At 32.5% G+C, this 12,278-nt stretch overlaps 1 protein-coding gene across 8 annotated transcripts in view; it reads left to right on the top strand.

The window, feature by feature from the left end:
• The window catches only part of FSTL5 (follistatin like 5), a 771,595-nt gene that overhangs the window by 498,975 nt on the left and 260,342 nt on the right, over positions 1–12,278 (top strand). For all 8 annotated transcript variants that reach the window (XM_082391660.1, XM_082391659.1, XM_082391666.1 and 5 more), the window contains one exon: positions 7,259–7,425. In XM_082391660.1, coding sequence (XP_082247786.1) covers positions 7,259–7,425 — 167 coding nt within the window. The remainder of the gene's footprint in view (positions 1–7,258; positions 7,426–12,278) is intronic.

Here is a 12,278-nt window from a genome sequence, read left to right as displayed (position 1 = left end):
TTAACTTGTAAAACTGCTTGAAGTATTATCAAAATACAGTCCTGTCTATAATAATGTATTGCCCTTATTACAGAGTTATGAGGTGAATAAAAAATGAAATTCTAATTTTACACAAGAACATATTGCTTCATTGTTTTACAGAAAAATCTTTTATGGAAAAGTCTTTTTATTTCTTCCCATAACTTTTAAATCCCACCAATGACATAGGAAGAAATGACCTTTTTGTTTTAACTACTAAATATTTTTATTTATGCCTGTGATTATAAGTCCTTCTTTCTTTCAGAACTTGTGACAGAAATCATTCCATTCTCACTTGAATTCTCAGAATTTCTTCACTAGTGGCTTCTTTTCTTCAGGATAAACTTGAGATTCCTTTTTCCTATTCCTTATCAGATTTGTCTTTCCACATTTAGGCTTCTCTTCTTTTTTCCTTTGTCCAGTATATTAAAGGTATCATGAAAATGTATGCATCACTACCTCTGCTTTGTCTTTATAACACCTGAATACTCTGCCATCTCTGTGTCATACTCTAGGCTGCTACAAGGCATATGGCTAACTGGGTCCTTGGAAACAGGAGCTGACAGGGCAATTTTCTCTAGCTGAGGCTTCATTTACCAATACAGAAAGTTTATATGTGAAATTACAATCTTGTTCAAGGCATATAAGAATTCATGTTGCTTCATATTCTTCTTGACACTAGACCTAGTGATTCATACCAATCTGAAAGGTTTGGCTTAAATTTGCATCTCCCTGATTATACATATAGTTGAGCACTTTTCTGGCTTTTTCTTAGTCACATGGTTTTACTCATTCATGGAGCATTTGTTTGAGTTTCCTGTTGGTAGTTCTTTGGAGCTGTCTTTTTCTTATCTACTTTTAGGAGATCTTTATTAATTCTACGTATAAGATCTTTGATAGCTTTGTAGATGGCAAGTATCTTTTCCTGCTCAGTGGCTTGCACTTTTTATCTCTTAATAGTATCTTTTGAGGAAAAGATACTCTAAATTATAATGTAGTAAAACTTATAAATCATTTCTGTAATGGTGAGTTTTTTGTGCCTTGTTTAAGAATATTTCTCTACCATAAGATTATGAAGATATTATATCTCCATTATATATTATTATAAATATATTTTTTATTATTATAAATGTTTATAATTGCATATAATCATATATTATCAAGCATTCTTGAAGTATCAACGTTTAATGTTAAAGCTTAACACATATTTAAACATATTTTTTTCTCTCCTTTCCTTTTTTTTTTTTTAATTTTATTTATTTATTTATTTATTTTTGGCTGTGTTGGGTCTTCGTTTCTGTGTGAGGGCTTTCTCTAGTTGCGGCAAGTGGGGGCCACTCTTCATCACAGTGCGCGGGCTTTTCACTATCCCAGCCTCTCTTGTTGCAGAGCACAGGCTCCAGACACGCAGGCTCAGTAGTTGTGGCTCACAGGCCTAGTTGCTCCTCGGCATGTGGGATCTTCCCAGACCAGGGCTCGAACCCGTGTCCCCTGCATTGGCAGGCAGATTCTCAACCACTGCGCCACCAGGAAAGACCTTTCCTTTTTGCATCTTTAAGCTTCCATCTGAGATCATTTTCCTTTTGCCTGAAGAACATCCTTCAGAATTTATCTTAAGACAAGTTATTAGAGATGAATTTTCTTACTGTTTTTTGAAAATATACTTATTTTAATTTTTATGTATGTGTATAAAATTCTGATTGACTTTACTTTGTTTCATCACATAAAATATAATCCCAGTAGCTTTTTGTTCCTATTTTTGCTCATGACATCAGTTGCTTAACTCCTTACTGTAAATGCAATCTGTATTTTTTCATTTACATAATTTTAAGATTTCTCTGTCATTGATTTTCTTCAGTTTCACTACTAAGTGTCTAGATGTGGGTTATTCTAGCTTTTCATTTTCTTTGCTTGACATTTAATAATCTTAAACTTATAGATTGGTGTCTTTCAACATTAATGGAAAATTCTTAACTACTATTTCTTCAAATATGGCCTCTGCCCAATTTTCTTTGTTTCCTTCTTCTCAGTTTCACGTAAACCTATTTTTGTTAACCTCAACTGCGTTTTTAAATCTTTATTTATTCTTCTGCTTTTTATTCCGTAATATTTCTTTTAATCTCTATTTCAGTTTACTAATTCTCTTTTGTACTGTGTCTAATCTGTTCTTAATGACATCAATTTAATCTTAATTTCTGTTATCATATTTTCTACTTATATAACTCTTTCATAAACTTATAATGTTCATAGATTATATATTTAAGTTCTTTTTTAGAATTTCTAAGCTGATTTTATTTTCATAAACCTAAATTTTACAATCCTGGTGACTTTGTTATGGTTGTATGTTATTTCTCCTCATTCTCTTAATGCTGTTGTCTTTCTTTGTTTTCTACATTATCCTTCATTGTGTACTGGATATTTTATTTAAAAAATTTTTATAACAATAATTAGATGAGCTAGGATGATATTATTATAGAGAGGAAGACTTTATGTTTTATGAGACACCCAGACAAAAATAGCCTGCAGTCCACACATTCACTTGCAGAGTGAGGTGCTTTAAAATCCTGGCACAGAGAGGGAGGTGGTCTAGTACTGTACCTATCCCATCTATCCCATGTCTCTAGGAATAAGAAGCCATATAGGGCATTTAGGCTGATCAATCATTTTCTTAAGGTGGAAAAATTCCCAAAGCAATGTGCCTCCAGGTGCAATCCCATCTCTCTAAGTTACAATTCTCTTCAGGACATAAGCTGGGAAATTCCTTACTGTCTTCTTGTCTCTTTCATAGATAAGAATGAGAAAGACTATCTCTTTCATTTATCCTTTAAAATATATTATGTGTGTTTAATCCAGGGTTACTTATCCTTTGTTGTTGTTTTATTTCTTCAGTGGAAGGATTAGTCCAAATTATCTACTGAATTGTTATTGAAGAAGTTTCTAAATCTCTTTTTAATTTAGTTTGTTTTATTTTTATAATACATATTATGATATAAGCATATAATAATTTACAGATAAGCAATTAGCATAAAAAACTCTAGACATTTTATCATAATAAGTTAGTGTATATATTGGTGTGTCTAACTTAGTTCAGATGTAACATTTATTTGAATATCACCTATTTCTTGATGGAAGACACCATCATAAATTTCCAGTTAGTTAAAGAGCTTGTCGTTAAGTAATTGTGATTTTCTTATTATGAGAATAATTAATTTATTCCTTCTAGCATTCCTAAGTGTCTTTTATTCTGATGTATTTCTTTTTATTTTAATTATTATCTGCTTTTAATTAGTAATTCATTTTAGTAGAGTAGAGAAGGGAACATACACACTATTTGAAAATATCACTGATAAAATTTCTTCTATGTATCATTCCTAAAACAGAAATTATAAGCGTGATCAGATCAACAAGATTATGAGACTAGTATTTAAATAAATTAAATAAAATATTCAACATAAGTATGTACTTTGAAACTTGAGAAGATGTAGGCATTTAGAAGAACAGAATTCTGTTTATGATACATTATTTTCTTCTTATGATTTTACAAAACTGATTTTCAAACAAATTTACTGAAATCATCTTCTTTTATAAACTGGTGTTTCACAAATATTCGAAATATTTTATTCCCTTTCTGTTCTATTTTAAATTTATATATTATTTTTACCAAACTTTTTATTGTTATTTCCACCACCTAGTTACTATTGGCATAAACGCTTCATAAATACTGATGTGCAGTGTTCGAAATTTTATTCAACTACACTTGTCTCTCCAACTTCAGATTCTGCTAGAGGAGAACACAATGTTTCATTTCTTTGAAAACAAACTCTTTATATTCCTCTAAGCCAAGTTGTGAAGGTGAGAAAGTGTAGAAAGGGATCCACAGAAAGAAAAAAATTTATTTGCCTCTTAGCTTTCCCAAGTGAGCAAACAAAAGAAGCTGGTCTGGAAATGGCATTAATAGTCTTCGTAATACAAGATCAAAGGAAGCACCACTAGAGCTCTAATTTCTTTCCTTGAATACTTGAGAGGGCCTCCAATAAGAGGAATAATTTATAGGTCAAAAGAAGTAATGACATGTTTCAAAAAACTCAGCAATATCTGTTATATCTAACCTATATGCTTTTACATTTGGTCAGGACATTAGATGACTCTTGATGTCATATGATACATGTTTTTACTTAGACCTTCAAATGTGCAATATCATTGGAGCTAAAGAGATAGAGTACTAAAATGATAGATGCTATTTGCTGCACATAACTGTTATTTGTCTGTACATAACTAGCATACAATGTTTGTGATTAGAGTGCTATAGAATAAAATATGTTACCTTTAATGTATATCTACAAAATTGTATATTAATGATAATTGATAATGAATTAAATTTCAATAATTTTCTTTAAAACTCTTATTTCTAAACTAACAACTATGATCACTCAAATATACACAGATGCTCAGATTCAACCGATCTTACTTCTTAAATTCAGTGTTAAATTAGTTTACAGATTAATTCATAGCTATTGTTTCAGGTTGTTAATGTATTTCTAGAAATAATCACCATTTCTCTCTGAAATTTATAAATGTGACATGTTTTATAAACATTTAATCACTATTAAAGCATATTGAATGACATTAGAATATAGGAATAAAAATGTTTAACCTTTGTGATTTTGTGAGACTAAATCTTAGTCTGGTAATAATTATCAGAAAGACTAGTAAAGATGAGCACGACAATTTTGTAAGTAAAAGAAATATTGCAGCTAAATTTATCTGAGAAAAGGACCACTTGATTTTGAACAATAACAGGTAAATGTAATTGGTTTTATAGATGTAGCTCAATATAATACATTAAAGAAAAGGTGAAGCATGCAGGAAAAAAATTTTATAGACTTTTTGAAATACATAGTATTTAATAGCATGTATTACTGAGATAATTTTAAAAAATCATTTAAAAATGTAACCTCCAAATTAACATATAAGTTTTTACTGTGCATGTTAATATTTCCTGGGTGAATAGTAATTCTTATTTCTAATTAGGCATTCTCTCAAAGGATGTCCATTTTACAAGGATGTCCCACATAATGTTACGCCAAATCTCAGCATTTATTCTAAGATGTTCATATTATCTAATTAGCATTGTAATGTATAACTACCAAAAGCACAACTAATCTAAAAGGCCTGGGACCTAATACCAGATGCAGAAGGTTAGTGAAAACATTCCAAGGTGACTTAGTACCAGTTGTATTTCTAAATGTCAGAATAGCCAATGCTAACATGCCGTTTTTTAGAATAGATGCCTTATTATCTTGTACGTGATTTTATGAGGAACCAGAAGGTGAAATTCAGGAATGTTAATGGAAATTATTAATAATTCTTATTTGATACCCTACATGATGTTATTACTTTTATAGTTTTCTCTCTTCCCGTAAGTTTGCAATATTAAAGAAAAAGACATAAAAAACACTGTGTCTGCAAATTTCAAAAATTTCCTATGCCTAATTGGTCAAGTATATTTTCTTTTAGTAATTTTATATAAATACATATAACAGAATGGGTATTAAAGAAAAGAAGATTGAACACATTCCCTTTGGTCTTATTACTCAGGAAACATTGAAATACAATGTGAATATGGAGAAATGTCATTAGGAAAAATTAAACTGTCAATACAAAAGACTGACCAAGATGTTTGTTCCCCATTTCTATTATTTCTGTTAATGATGTAAAATCAAAAGAATACATTGAACTGAGCCTCTCTCATAGGATTTTGAAATTTCAAAAGATTGCCTACCCCACTCTTTGACAACACAAACCAATGATGACTTAAATAACTTGGCTTTTAAAGACAAGATCCTGTATAACAGAATATAAGGGTCAATCTCCTTCTGCTTATTTTTATCAGATAATGGTGTGGAACATCAGCACTTAACAAGTGCATGTAGGGATTATATGTTCAATCCCGACCTTCTGAGACAAAGAATTGTGCCATTTTTTGACATTACAGTTTGTGGTGGTACCAAAAATTCAAAGAACTTTTTGTTGAACAGTTATAGTCTATAAAAATCATTTGATTAGCATTTCTCTTCCTCCTTAAGAGGAAGATAGGATTCAGAAAGAGAGAAAAAGAAGGTCAAATGATGAAAAGGAAGAAGAGGGGTTTGTGGAGGATACAGCTCTGATTGTACCTGATCATATTTATTGCAAATTAAAAGCCACCACTTTGGGCAGTCAACACCTCCATCATGAAAAATATCATCAACCTCAACAAAGGAACAAAGGACAATTATGGTCTCCCCACCCACATGGAAATTTCAGTGAGAATAGTGATTTTGGTATTTCTCACCTGGCTAAGACTGAGCAAAGTCACAATGCAAGACTTCAGCATAATATAGAAACAATAGTGTGTCAGCGAGTGTAAGTTGAAAACTAAAGGGCAGTTGTCACATGGGTAAAGACTGGTGGGATTATCCCAGGCATCTCTGGTGACCATGGACAATCATGTAAATGTCATGGTTCATTCCCAAGCTTGGTGAGGACCGTCTGGAAACAGGAAAGAGGATCCAGATTACAAAGTATATTTCCTGCTGTGGCAGCATTATTAGGAGAAATGCGTTTAATGGTTATTTAAAAATATATTTAACTTTAAAATTTAAGAATAAGGAAAAGACTGTACTGGACCCACACTGTCTGATAAAGGCAGCTGACAGAATTTCAGGAATTTGCTGTTTGGTTGGTGAACTTCAGTTTTTCCTCCCTCAACTTCCCAAATAAATCTTATTCCTTTAGAGTCAGTTTATGTTTCCCAGCATAGTGATGCATTTTACCCATTCAGCTATGCTAGTGTTCTCTGAAGCCAGCCAGCAATGATCTCACCTCACCCACAATATAAATCTATCAGTGAATAAACAACATCATTTTTATTTCAATGCCAGTGACACACTACATGTTGATTTAGCAGTTAAATAATTTCTCTCTCTTCTGGGTGCAATCTGCCAGGCTTATTATAACTCTACTTCTGATATTCATTTCATGTTTAATAGTGCTTTGCCTCATGAGGATGCCTGTCAATCAATTAAATTAAAATGTCATTCTGACCTTTTATTGGAAACAATTTACTCTTTTTTCATTTCATCACAAGCTTTTTCCATCTTATACAAATTAAAAGCCTTAATTACTTGTATTCAGAAACTATACAAATTAACTTTACAAAACTACATGCTCATCCACATTCCTGATACTATCTTTACAGAGGTTATCCAGCTGAGTCTGCCTGAAGATCAGAAACTAAGCATCACAGCAGCAACTGGGGGACAGAGTACAGTTCTGAGCTGTGCCATTCAGGGAACACTGAGACCTCCGATCATCTGGAAACGGAACAATATTATTCTAAACAACTTAGATTTGGAAGACATCAATGTGAGTACATAAATAGAGGTTGTGTATAATTTGTGCATTTGACATGATATACTCTAGACTTTGTGCAGTCTGAGGAGCTTAATGAAATAGGATGTAGAATTGAAGAGAATTATTGGAATATTTTCATATCCATTCTACTGTCTGGGAGGCACTTATAGATCATTTGAAATTATCCAAATCACTTGTTTAAGTGTAGTAAGCAGGTTATATACCATTGTGTTGGTGGGATCACAGAAACTTAAACCATAAAGGTCTGGCTCTAAGAATTTCTATAATTACCAACAATGAATCTCTATGTATTTGCTATTATAGTTGAGCAACAGCCTATAGCTTATGAAGTGTTAAAGTGGGTAAAGGAAGTTTTTGCTTCAAATACTTCATAATGTATTAGAAACAATAAATATTAATAAAAGAAATAAATGATGTATTTTTCTGGAATGAAGGAACATGTTCATCACTCAGGTTTATTCCTAGAGAATCAGAATCTAAACTCAAAGAGTGTACAGCCCAAAAGGTGAAACAAAGGCTGAACAAACTCCAGGGAATTAATTTCTTCCATGCTTTCTGTTGAAAATGAACATGAAGAAGTGAGCATCATCTTAGATAATGAAAAGAAGGAAAAGTCGTATGTTATGGGTTGTCTGTGGAAATGAGGTGGGAGAATCCTTTACCTTTGTGATCTTGGGGTTCTGTGATGTCTTTGCATATAAATTTTAGATATTCTTTACTCTCACTCAAGAAAGCCATCACCTATCCACTTATTCTTTGCTGCTTCATAAAGAACCCCTAAAACACAAGCCCAAGAGAGTCACTCTTATTTGTTACATTTTAATAATATTCTTGTTTAATGTCCTTGAATGCTTCGAAAAAGAAAACTTCTCCATTTTAGATTTCTTTACTTCTATAAAATTCTTCTAAATTTGCTTACATCCGGGAAATTTCCTCAGAGTACACGGAGAATAATGTTTAATTCTCCAAGATACCAAGAACATTGTGCCATAGAACAGCTATAATTTCAGGAGCATTCAAGATTCTTTGAGAGGTATGGCCCTAGACAAAATCATCTTAGGTTTGCATTATGGGTTGTTGTGTCTACATTTATGCTTTTTAAAAAATTGAGGTAAAATCGGTATATAATATTATATTTGTTTCAGCCATAAAACATAAACAAAGTCAATCTTTGTATACACTACAAAGCAATTACCACAATAAGTCTAGTTACCATCAATTACTGTACAATTGACCCCCTTCACCCATTTCCCCAACCCCTTTACCCTTTCCAGTCTGATAACTGCCAGTCTGTCCTCTGTATCTATGAGCTTTGTTTTGTTTGTTTGTTTGTTTTGTTTGTTTGTTTTGTTTTTATACTCCATATATAAGTGAAATTGTCTGATTTATTTCATTGAGCATAACACCCTCTGATCTGGTATCGAACATGGCAACATTTTCTTCTTTTTATTTGGCTGAGTAGCTTTCCACTGTATATATATAGCACGTCTTCTTTATCCATTCATCTATGGATGGGGACATAATTTGCTTCCATATCTTGACTATTGTAAACAATGCTATAATAAACATAGGAGCACATATATCTTTTAGAATTAGTGCTTTCATGTGCTTAGGATAAATACACAGAAGTGGAATAGCTGGGTCATATGGTAGTTTTATTTTTCATTTTATGAGGAATCTCCATACTGTTGTCCATAAAGGCTGCAACAATTGACATTCCTGCCGACAGTGCACAGGGGTTCCCTTTTCTCTACATCCTCTCCAGCATTTATTATTTCCTGTCTTTTGATAACTGTCATTCTAACAGGTGTGAGGTGATATCTTACTGTGGTTTTGATCTGCATTTCTCTGATAGTTAGTGATGTTGAACATCTTTTTATGTGCCTGTTGTCCATCTGTATGTCTTCTTAGGAAAAATGTCTATTTAGATCCTCTGCCCATGTTTTTGATCTGATTGTTTGTTGTTTTGCTATTGACGTGCTTGAAGTATTTATACACTTTTTGATATTAACTCCTTACCAGACATATGGTTTGCAAATACTTTCTCCCATTCAGTAGGTTGTCTTTTTATTTTGCAGATGGTATCCTTTGCTTTCCAGAAGCATTTTAGTTTGATGTAGTCTCATTTGTTTATTTTTGCTTTTGTTGCCTTTGCTTTCGGGGTAAGAGCCAAAAAGTCCACGACAAGACTGAGATCAAGAAGATTACCACCTATGTTTTCTTCTAGGAGTTTTTATGGTTTCAGGTTTCATATACAAGTCCTTAATCAATTTTGAGTTTATTTTTATGTATGGTATAAGATAGTGGTCTAATTTCATTCTTTTGCATGTGGCTGTCCAATTTTCCCAACACAATTTATTTAAGGAACTGTCCTTCCCCTATTGCATATTCTTGGCTCCTTGTTATAAATGAATTGACAACATATGCATGGGTTTATTTCTGGGCTCTCTATTCTTTTCCATTGATCTATGTGTCTGTTTTTATGCCAAAACCATATTATTTTTATTACTATAACTTTGTAGTATAGTTTGAAATCAGGGAGCATGATGCCTCCAGAATTATTTTTCTTTCTCAAGAGTGATTAGGCTATTCAAGGTCTTTGTGGTTCCAAAGTAGAGGTTCTTACCTCTACTTCAATCTAATTGTGAATGATAACATGATAACTATGCTAAGTAGAGTATTCTTAGTTAGATTCTTTTTGTTTTTCACTTTAAGCACTTTGAATATATCATGCCACTTCCTTCTGGCCTGTAAAATTTCTGTCAGATCTTTAGATCTGAATGAGTCTCTTGTTGGAGGCATATAGATGGGTCTTGTTTTTTTTTTTTTTTTTTTTTTTTTAATAAATAAGTTCAGTATCTTATAGTTCAGTTCCCCCTTAAGTTCAGTATCTTATAGTTCTCAGTGTACAGGTCTTTTACCTCCTTGGTTAAATTTATTCCTAAGTATAATTTTTTTTTTTAAATAAATTTTACACTTTATTTATTTATTTATTTTTGGCTGTGTTGGGTCTTCGTTTCTGTGTGTGGGCTTTCTCTAGTTGCGGCGAGTGGGGGCCACTCTTCATCGTGGTGCTCAGGCCTCTCACTGTCGCGGCCTCTCTTGTTGCAGAGCTCCAGACGCACAGGCTCCAGACGCACAGGCTCAGTAGTTGTGGCTCACAGGCCTAGTTGCTCCGCGGCATGTGGGATCTTCCCAGACCAGGGCTCGAACCCGTGTCCCCTGCATTGGCAGGCAGATTCTCAACCACTGCGCCACCAGGGAAGCCCAGTATAATTTTTTTATTCTTTTTGAAGCAATTGTAAATCGGTTTCTTCTTAATTTCTCTTTTTGATATTTTATTATTAGTGTATATAAAGGCAACAGATTTCTGTATATTAATTTTGTACCCTGAAACTTTACTGAATTCATTTATTAGTTCTAACAGGTTTTCAGTGGAGTCTATAGGCTTTTCTATATATAGTATCAGGTGATATACAAATAGTGGCAATTTTACTTCTTCCTTTCCAATTTAGATTCCTTTTGTTTCTTTCTCTTACCTAGTTGCTGTGGTTGGTATTTCCAATATTTTGTTGAGAAAAGGAGGCTAGAGTGGGCATGCTTGTCTTATTTCTGACTTTAGAGGAAAAGATTTCAGCATTTCACTGTTGAGTATGATGTAAGCTGCAGGTTTGTCACATATGGCCTTTATTGTGTTGAGATATATTTGCTCTATACTCACTTCGTTGAGAGATTTTATGTTTGTTTTCATCTTGTATGTCTCTAGGAATTTATCCATGTCTTCTACGTTGTCCAATTTGTTAGTTGTATCATTATATGTAGTAGTGTTTTATGATCCTTTGTATATCTCTGGTATCAGTTGTAACAACTCCCCTTTCATTTATGATTTTATTTATTTGAACTCTTTCTCTTTTTTTCCCTAAGTGAGTCTAGCTAAAGGTTTGTTGATTTCGTTTATTTTTCCAAAAAACAACCCTTAGTTTCATTGATCTTTTCTATTTTTTTTTTATTTTTAGTGTCTATATTGTTTATTTCTGCTCTGATCTTTATTGTTTCCTTCCTTCTAATAACTTTGGAGTTTGTCCTTTTTCTGCAGTTCTTTTACTTTTAAGAATGGACTGTTTATTTCAGATTTTTCTTGTTTCTTGAGGTAGGCCTATATCACTGTGAACTTCCCTCTTAGAATTGAGTTTCCTACATCTCATAAATTTTGGAATGTTGCATTTCTATTTTCATTTGTCTCCAGGTATTTGTTTGATTTCTCCTTTGATTTCTTTGACAAATTGGCTGTTCAGTATTATGTTGTTTAATTTTATGTATTTGTAACTTTTTTCATTTCCTTCTTGTGATTGATTTCTAGTTTTATGCTATTGTGGTCACAAAAGATGCTTGATATGATTTCAATCTATTTAAATTTATTGAGGTCTATTTTTTGGCCTAATATGTGATCTACCCTAGAGAAAATTCCATGTGCACTTGAGAAGAATGTGTATTCTGTTGATTTTGGATTGATTGTTCCTTATATATCTATTAAGTTCAACTGCTATAATGTAGTTTTAAGTCCATTGTTTTCCTATTGATTTCTTTCTGGATGATCTGTCCATTAATGTAAGTGAGATATTAAATCTCCCTACAATTATTTCAGTGCTGTCAATTTCTCCCTTTAGGTCTGTTAATATTTGCTTTATATATTTAGGTGCTCCTTTATTGGGTGATTACATATTTACAAGTGTTATATCTTCAAGTTGGATTGACCCCTTTATCATAATGTAATGCCTTTCTTTGTCTTTTATTATAGTCTCTGTTTTAAAGTCTATTTTGTCTGATATGAGTATAGCTACACC

This window comes from Balaenoptera borealis, assembly GCF_965194805.1.
Source record: "Balaenoptera borealis genome assembly, chromosome: 4".
In the NCBI taxonomy this organism is placed as follows: Eukaryota; Metazoa; Chordata; class Mammalia; order Artiodactyla; family Balaenopteridae; genus Balaenoptera; species Balaenoptera borealis.
The sequence above is the reverse complement of the archived record's forward strand: the minus strand, read 5'-3'. Positions and strand labels throughout refer to the sequence as shown.